The sequence below is a fragment of the Chelon labrosus genome, assembly GCF_963514085.1.
Source record: "Chelon labrosus genome assembly, chromosome: 11".
Classification (NCBI taxonomy): Eukaryota; Metazoa; Chordata; class Actinopteri; order Mugiliformes; family Mugilidae; genus Chelon; species Chelon labrosus.
In genome coordinates, this window is record NC_140344.1 from 29,219,197 (window position 1) to 29,228,249 (window position 9,053).

Below are 9,053 nucleotides of genomic sequence, written 5' to 3' on the forward strand. Positions count from 1 at the left end.
TGGGCCTGTAGTAGCTAGTAATAGTAGAGAATATAATATAACTGTGGTCATCATCCATCATTAACATCCTCTGGTATCCTGTGAGGTGACTGGGAGGCAGGAAGCGAACCTGACACGAGGTAAAAGAAACTGTCGAAGTCCTTTTGCCTTCTCTACTCTTTGTTTTCCTTCGAGTGAACCCACAGCAACTCCCAGAAAGGACTCGGCAATGTTTGCTTGTTCTCTCTGTGTGAGCAACTCTGAGCGTCAGGGGTGGACGTGATATTTCAAACAGCACATCAGTGCGTTTATGTATTGGGTGCCCGGAAATTTTTCCAAATAAACACAGCTTGATTCGACCTGGGTGGGCAGACTTATCAAGCGACTAATTCTATAAACAGATGAGGGAATAACCCGGCACCTCATTGGTTGTCGGGCAGAGGAGGGGAACATGAGGGAGTTTCAGCGCAATGAAATTTTAATTAATGTGGGTGGGCTGAGAACACCACCGACTGTTTATGATGGACAATTTATTTCCCAGTGCAAAGTCAACATAACACAGCAAACGTACAACAATTATTAACATTTTTTCTGGGGCCCTCATGAGGCTGCAGAGTCAGTCAGAGGAGGAGAGGAGCTCCGGGAGCAGGCTCAGTTTTCCCCGGGACGCACCGCAGCTTCCCCGGCGTCATGACTCTCTACCACGGCCGTCTTCCGTCGCTCGGCGTAGCCTCCCCGGCTTTGAGCCTCTCCGGGCCCCCGCTCATCTACTTGTACGGGGGAGACAGCGGACGGGTCGTGCCCACTTCTCTGAGCTTCGTGCCGGCGCGACAGGAGCCTCCGCAGAAGCCGCCCTACAGCTACATCGCGCTCATCGCCATGGCCATCAAGAGCGCACCGGAGCAGCGCGCAACGCTCAGCGGCATCTACCAGTTCATCATGGACCGGTTCCCCTTTTACCACGACAACAAGCAGGGCTGGCAGAACTCAATCCGACACAACTTGTCTCTCAATGACTGCTTCATCAAGGTGCCCAGGGAGAAGGGGCGGCCGGGCAAAGGCAGCTACTGGACGCTGGACACCAAGTGTCTGGATATGTTCGAAAACGGAAACTACCGTCGAAGGAAGAGGAAGGCGAAGAGCCAGCTGGAGGACTCGAAAGGCGCAGGGCACAAGCGCAGCAAGGGCCCGGGGCCATCCAGGGACCCCCAAGACTCTCTGAAACACCAGACTGGCTCGAGGATAGAAGAAGCACCATCTGGAGACGATGTGGAGATGAAAGAGACGCAACCAGACACAAAGACTGTTCTGGTGGAGTTAAACCACGCGGACCAGCCGCAAAGTCCCCCGATGCAAAGACTCAAAGTGTCTCCTGGACAAGAGTCCTCTGCGTCCGCCGGGAGGAGGCTCGGAGCCCCGCACCCTGAGCCGTGGATATGGATGGACGGTGCGCATCCCCTTGGCGCGCCCCTCCACCGGGAGCCAGAGGAGAGGAGGTCGGCGTTCAGTTCAAGAGAGCGAGGTCCACTCAGCAGCTGCGTGGGGAACACAAACTTGGCCTCGCCGGCGCAGGACAGGCCGAAGGGAAATGTTCCGAGCAGGGATAAGTCCAAAGGTTTTAGTATCGAGAGCCTCTTGTCGAAAAGCGAGGACGAGACGCGGAGCAGCAGCAGCAGCAGCAGCATCCTGGGGCTCTCAGCCGAGACATGCGCACAGAGTCCAGCTTTCAGTTCGTCAGTGGTCCTCGGGGCTCGACAGCATCCCTTGTACCAGATGGGATTCCCCCTCTGCTCCTACCTGTCACTCACCCACCCTGACAGAGTGCTGCATTTTCAATGAGCACAACCCAGAGACCCTTAAACGAGTTTTACGCACCGACGCGTAAAAGTGTAAAGTCTGTAATCAATTTTAATGTGAGACAGCAGCTCTATTCAGGATCTCCACCATCTTCATCATCTACAGTTATGTTCACACAGAGACAAACAGCGACAGGGAGGCGTGTGAGTCCGTCTTTACGCATGCGTAATTGCCAGGTTTGTGGTTATATTCACGTTATACCCGAAAAACTGTTTGTTTTTCATGATGCTTCACACTGGACAAAACAGATAAAAGTTCACGGAGATGTTTTCACTTTTCACTGTCATGTGGATATTCAGTGGAAGCTCATATTTACAGGATTCATCACTTCCTTCAGGATGGTGAACTGAAGTCATTTAGAATCCTGACTAGAGTCCAAACAACCTGACAATAAAGTTTCTTCTCCTACTAAGCTGGTGTTTGTTCCACTCTGCTCTGGATTTCACTTCTTTCTTCTTCTTCTTTTTCTTGGTAAAATAAAATTTAGTTTGTTAATAAAATGTTTGGAGGTTTTTATTTAAGACTGTGTCCCCAAACCATAAAGATGAATCAGAAATAAAGTGGATGACGTGAAGAGCTGGCAGCTTTCTGTCGTAGACAAGGTTTTCTTTTGATGCATCATAGAGTTTAAAAAGTATAAATCATGGAGCAGTTATCAGGTCTCTGAGCATTTAGTGAAGACGAGTCCAGAAACCAGACCTGAAACCAAACGCTGCCTCTGATGTGCAGCGGTGGAGTCAAAGCTTTTCTGATGTTTCAGGATCATTCAAATGAAATAAAAAACACATTTCAGCTCACAGGTTCAGTGTCTTAATTAATCTGATGGCTCCTTTAAATCTGGAGCTTATCACTACATTTGATTTTTTTATTGAAATTAAAACAGTTTTTGTCTCAATTTGAGTTTTAAAAAGTCTTAAAATCATGAACATTATTTCACATGAGTAGCTCCAGTGTTACAGCTTGTATGATGATGATAAATAGAGACGGTACTGATCCGTATATGTTGATTAAATTGAATGAAACTGGACGACTGAAACCTCAGACCTGAAGGTTTGTTTCATTTAATCTGTTTAAATAATCCCATTGATGGTAAATAAGGTAAAAACCTGCAGCATTCAAATAAAATATGTTTGTTTGATTTTGTATTGAACTCAACGTTAGTTTTGTGTCAAATGACTAACGCTCAGGAAACAAGGAGAAATGTTTTACTCCATCACAGGAAAACCAGAAAATAGATTTGTTATCAGTGAAAATGATTTATTATTTTCTCTAACAATCAGTTTATTGTTCCGGTGAATGAAGTGTTAGCGTCAGAGAAAACGGAGAAACAAGCAAATAAACAGAGACAAACTAAACTGTTAATTATCTGAGCTGCTGCCGGTTAATTTAGAGGTTAACATGGAGAATGTAAACCAAGAAGATCACTCTCACCAGTCTCATTGATCCCAGTAATGTGATTTAAGATAAGAAAGCTTTATTAGCTTCTTCATCAGAGCTGAAGTCAGTGTTCCAGAGCAAAAAAAGCAGTAAAATATCTTTTTTTTAATTTAGTTTTCTCTTTGAGAAAGTAAAGTTTGAAGAAGAAGAAATGGTGCAAAGTCAAATTTCACAGCAACAAATAAATAAAAATGAGTTCGTAAATTAACTTTTACATTTTATTTTTTTATTGTACTTCTTTAAGGTTAAACTCACTCAGATATTATGTTTTTACGTCTGAGTTTGATTCAAAAGCTTTTTCTGTCGCGACAGCTGGAGTCACGACAAAACTCCTCAGAGTTTAACTCCACAAACTAACACATGTACAAAATTAGCTTTTCACAAAAGAAGGATAGAAATATAAAGTGTTTAATGCAATGCATGCTGGGTAATATATGCCAATACTGTGTCAGTGTTTATAAATAAATCATGTCTTTCTACCACGGCCTGTATCTGTTATTAAGACAAATGAATATTAATTAAGACATTTTTCTGAAGCATCAAAGAGTCACAGTGTGGCCTGAAAATATTTTAAAAAACTGGATTAAAGAAGAACAAGATGAATGTTTAGGAACGGCCAAGTCAAAGTCCTGACCTTAAACCAAATAGAAATGTTGTTGTTGGACCTGAAGCAAGCAGTTGATGTGAGGAAACCCACCAACATCTCAGAACTGAAGTGGTTCTGTTCTGAGGAATGGGCTAAAATTCCTCCAAGCTGCTGTAGACCACTGATCAGCTGTTACCACAAACATTTAGTTACAAGAGGTCACAGCAGATACTGGACACAAGGCTTCTAACAGGTAGAATATTTCTGTTCTCTTTGTTTCCCTATTTCCCTAGCCTTCCAGCTAAATGTAGCTAACTTCCTAGCTTCCTTGCTAATAGTAGCTTGTCCCAGACTTCTAGCCAAAAGTAACTACTAGCTTCCTAGCCTCCCAGCTAATGGTAGCTCTTCCTAGCTTCCTAGGCTAACAGCTAAAACAACAGTGTTTTTTTTTTTACTTTAAAGACGAATGCTAACAACTTCATCTGCTCTTCATGCTAAAGCAGTTTTTACAGCGAGACTCTGAGCCTTTTCTTCTTCCCTGTACAAACTCCAAAAGTTCAAAGACAAACGAGGAGTCTTCTTTACGAAGGTCGGGGCCCTTTCCGAGCTCCGAGCTCCGAGCGGCCCCGTGGAGTGACACCTGCATGAAATCAGAGAGCAGCGCTGACAGCATCATTACAAACAGAGCGGCCATGTCTAAATATAGGCCCACGGCTGCTCTGTGTTTGAGGTCGGCGCTGCGCAAATCAGGAATGTTTGTTTGAAATAAATAAACTTCCCCACATTTGAGGAGAGGAACTCACAATCGCAAGCATTTCCTGTGTATAGGATTCTTTCGGTCAGACGTGTAAATAAAACATGATGAAAAACCTCGGAAGGGGAAAGATGGCGGGCGAGCGCTGCTTCGACTCGGCCTCATATCAACACATAAACCACTGTAATTGCCCCCCACCCCCTCCACCCTCCACCCCTGTCGTCGTCCAGTGATCTCTAAAGTCGTCTGAAAGCAAAGAGCATTAATAAAAGTTGCTTGTGTGTCGGCGCTGTTTGAACAGTAAAGGATCTTCCTGAGAAAGCAGCCGAGGCCGAAGGGAAATCCTCTCGGTTTTATTTGTTGTGTGAGAAAACAAACGGAGCTTTGACGGGACGAGGCCTTTTCCTCCTCGTCACAGACGACACACTTCTGAGTCTCTGGAAAAGTTGAATCTTGTCTAAACGGACCTTACATGCTAATCTTTGCTTGTTTGTTTTCAGACGTCCTTCAGTCCCACGACGTCTCCGTCCGCTGCCATGGAGAGCTTAGTGAGTCCCCCTGCTCGTCCTGTTGTGTCTCATTCCTGTTGTTTCTTGACTGTTTGTGATTGTTTTTAATATTTTGAGTCATTTATCATGTCTTTGTGGTTGTTTTCTTCTTGTCTTCTTGGTTTGCATCTCTTTGTGCTCATTTTAAAATCAGATTTAAGTCATTCCTTCTCTTTGCAGCCTTGTGTGTCAGAGTCTTTCTGCTCACTTTGTATTTTTTCTTTTCTTTGTTTCCTTTGTTATAATTTATTGTCTCTCTTTCTTATCTGTTTGTCTTCTTCATCTCTGTGGTTGTCTTATCAACCTTTTGTCTCTTTATATCTCTTTGTCTTTGTTTATTTGACCCTTCAGCGTCTATTTGTGTCTTTTTTTGGTCATCTTCCGTCTCTCTGAGGACCTTTTGTGTCTCATTTTGTCTCTCTGTGGTCCTTTTTTTATTTTCTCTCTGGTTGTTTCTATCTCAGTGTTTGGTTTCTAGACATGTTGTGTGTCCTTTACATTGTGTCTTGACTCTTTGTGATCATTTTGAACCTCTCTATGGTTGTTTTCCGTCTCTTTGAGGACGTGTTGTGTCTCATTTTGGTTGTGTTGTGTGTCTTTGTTGTTGTTTTTAATCTCCTATAGCAGCCATTTTGTGTCGGACTGGTGTTTGTTTTGTGTCTATTTGTTTCCTTTTCTTAATTTATTGATAATTGTTTCTTATCTGCTTGTTTGTCTTGTTCATCTCTGTGGTTGTTTTGTCGACCTTTTGTCTCTTTGTGATCGTTTATTTGACCCTTTGGGGTCTTTTTTTATTTTCTTTGTGTCTTTTTGAGTCTGTTTTGTGTCTTATTTTGGATGTTTGCCTCCTTTTTGTTTTCTCTGTGGTTGTTTCTATCTCTGTGTTTGTCTGTGAAGGTTCTCAGTCATCCAGGTCATGGTATATCTAAAAAAGGTTCAAAAAAGGCAACGGGACTTGTAGAGTTTTTTGAGAAGAGACATCTCTGTGTTTGGTTTCTAGTCGTATTCTTTGTCCTTTACGTTGTTTCTTGACTCTTTCTGATCATTTATCGTCTCTTTACGGCTGCTTTCTGTCTCTTTGAGGACATTTTGCGTCTCTTTTAGGTGGTTTTTGTGTCTTTGTAGTTTTACATCATTTATTTGTTGGTCTCAGTGTAACCAGTGGCCTTCTGCGTTGTGTACGCGCCACTAGTTCTTAGAGCTGATCTCCATTTATTTTGACTGCTGAATTTAAACAAGAAGAAGAAACGATCGTCGAACTGAGCTGCTCTACGAGAATAAAACTAATGTAAGTCAGCTCAGCACACGGTGACTCCTAAACTTTACAGACACGTCACAGTCTGTGCATTGAGAGGCAGAAACAGATGGAATAAAGATGATTAAAACAAAAACAGTAGAAATATAGGAAATAAATAAATGTGACACAGCTCTGCCTCAGGAGGATCGGACGAAAGGCTGAGAGGCCAGAGGAGTAAATAGATCATATAGGAGGCACCACAGAAGAAGAAACCACTGACCATCAATAAAGACTTTATAAAAAGAGTCTTTTTGAGACGACATAATCAAGATCAAGACTGATTCTTTTTTTCTTCTTCTTCTTCTACTGAATCCAAACAAACGTGTACTTCCTGTCTGAGAGAGGCGAAGGACCCACCAGGAAGTCGGCGTGTTTAAAATGTAAAGGCTTTCATCAGGTTGAATCACTGCTCTGTTGTACTCATTACTCACACGTATTTATGTGAAAACTCTGCGTATTATTGCTCCGGACTATATTTAGTCTGCAGGCCGGGCCGAGGCACACGACGCTAAACACAAACGTAGAGCGACCACGACGACTTTTACACCGTTTGAATAAAAAAAAGAAGAAGTCAAACAAACTCTGGTCACTAGTTAAATTTAGACTGAAAAGAAAAAAATTATACATGCGGAAAAATCAAGAAACATAAATCAGTCAGTGTGGTTTAGTTTTTAATTATTTTTTTATTGTTTGTTTAGTCTCACAGTTCTTAGATGTTGTAATATTTATCCTTTCATTTCATTCTCTCGTGCTCAGTTTGTATTTTCTCTTTCTCTCTTTGCATCATTTTTATAATGTCTCATCTCTCTGTGGCTGTTTTGTATTTTTTATCTATTTTCTGTCTCTTTGTTGTTCTTTGATTTATTTCAAAGTTCCTCCAACACTAATGACGTTCATGCTAACAGCAGCCACACTGTTTCTTCAGTTACAGCCTGTGATGAAATGCTAGCATGCTAAGACGCTAAATTAAGCTGGTGTTGGTTCATTGGGGGCCTGTTAGCGTACTGACATTAGCATTTAGCCTCTGCAGACTGTGACCTTGCAGCAGGAGCGTTTTAAATCTTTGTCAGCGTGTCTGTTTTCAGGGGGAAGCCTTGCTGATCAGCTTTGGGGGATAAGTGTGGATTAAATGCAGTCGTGATGACTCATTTTGAGACGAGCCCTCTGCAGTCACGGGGAGAAATATGGCCGCCGCTCTGGGAAGTGTCATCGCGTCTGTTTCATGTGAAATCAAAGTCCCGGCTCGGCGTTAAATCACAGTTCGGAGCCGGCTGGTTCAAAGGGGGGGTTCTAATCCAAGTGTTTATTATATTTTTTCACTCTCTACATAAACCGGCTACACTTGTCCAAATACACGCTCAGCACGGCGGGGGAGGGCGGGGCCGTGATGAAGATTGATGGCCTCGGTTCGGGGCCACATTAGCTGCTAATCAAGTTAGGTTTCCTGGCTCGGAGCTGCACACATCATTACGTCCTCCAGGACTCAACTGATGCTGTTTACAACACAAACGCACATGTGGAGAAAGATGGAGGACGCCAACAACGGGCCCGCTGTGAATCTGACCGCCGGCGCTCGGGTCGGGCTGACGTTCCCTGTCCCTGTGGTTCAACATCAATATCCTGCACTTTATTTTCCTTCATCTTTAACCAGATTATGTGTTTGACTTAAACCTTTACATGGATTTCAGGAAAGCACAGCTGCTCTGCACGGTGGAAGAATGGATGCAGACCTGCTCAGTTTAACTCTAATCATCTAAAAACCCAGTTAAACAAACAACAGGAGATCTGGTTTTATATTGTTTCTCTTGTATTATTGACATTTTACTTCTCTACAAACATTCCTGGGCACGTGCAGACCCTAAACTGCTTTGGTAGCAAGATTGTATTTGACTGTGGAATTATAAAACAAGGCTAAGAAAAGGGGGTAGCTGTTAGCCTAGCTAAAGCCGTGACGTAAACTCCTCGATGTGAGTACAAATGAACAATTTAATCTTTATATCAGACAAATGACAAACTGTTGTTGATCTGAAAGAAAGAAGGGAAATTAAAAAAATATGTAGGAGGCTATATATTCAAAAACAAATTGCAGAGACTGCAGCTAGCTGTTGAGAGTCTTAGCTAAAGCTAAATTAGCCACTCAACATAAAAAACACACAAAAAACACATGATACATGTTTAAATCACCCAAATAAAACAAGATCTAATGTTTGTCTGAAATAGAAGTTACGGAAGTTATAGATTTAAAAATCAAACTCTACTGACCACACGTTACTAGTTACAGGTAGTTGATGAGCTAGCCTTAGCTAAAGCTAGTTTAGCCACTTCCTGAAATACCAATAATCATATACACTTTAATCATTTTTATATCACATAGCCTAATATTAAAACTAAACTGTATGTGACACCAGATAATAATAATTTCATTAAAATTCAAACTGCAGTGACCACGTTTGATAATTTCAGCTAGCTGGCAAGATAGCCCTAGCCAAAGCTAATTTAGCCCTTTTTTTTCCGGTTCACTGAAAAAAAAAAACAACAACAACAAAAAAAACTTATATATGATTCATTTTTATATGACATAAATATGACAAAATC

The 9,053-nt window shown here is 42.2% G+C and overlaps 1 protein-coding gene across 1 annotated transcript; it reads left to right on the forward strand.

Annotated features, from left to right (window-relative positions):
• Positions 1-669: 669 nt before the first annotated feature.
• foxl1 (forkhead box L1) lies at positions 670-1,835 on the forward strand (the record flags this gene model as incomplete). Its single annotated transcript, XM_084555907.1, has 1 exon — positions 670-1,835. One exon carries the CDS (start codon positions 670-672, stop codon positions 1,816-1,818), a length of 1,149 nt encoding a protein of 382 aa, XP_084412033.1. The 3' UTR covers positions 1,819-1,835.
• Between the last annotated feature and the right edge of the window lie 7,218 nt (positions 1,836-9,053).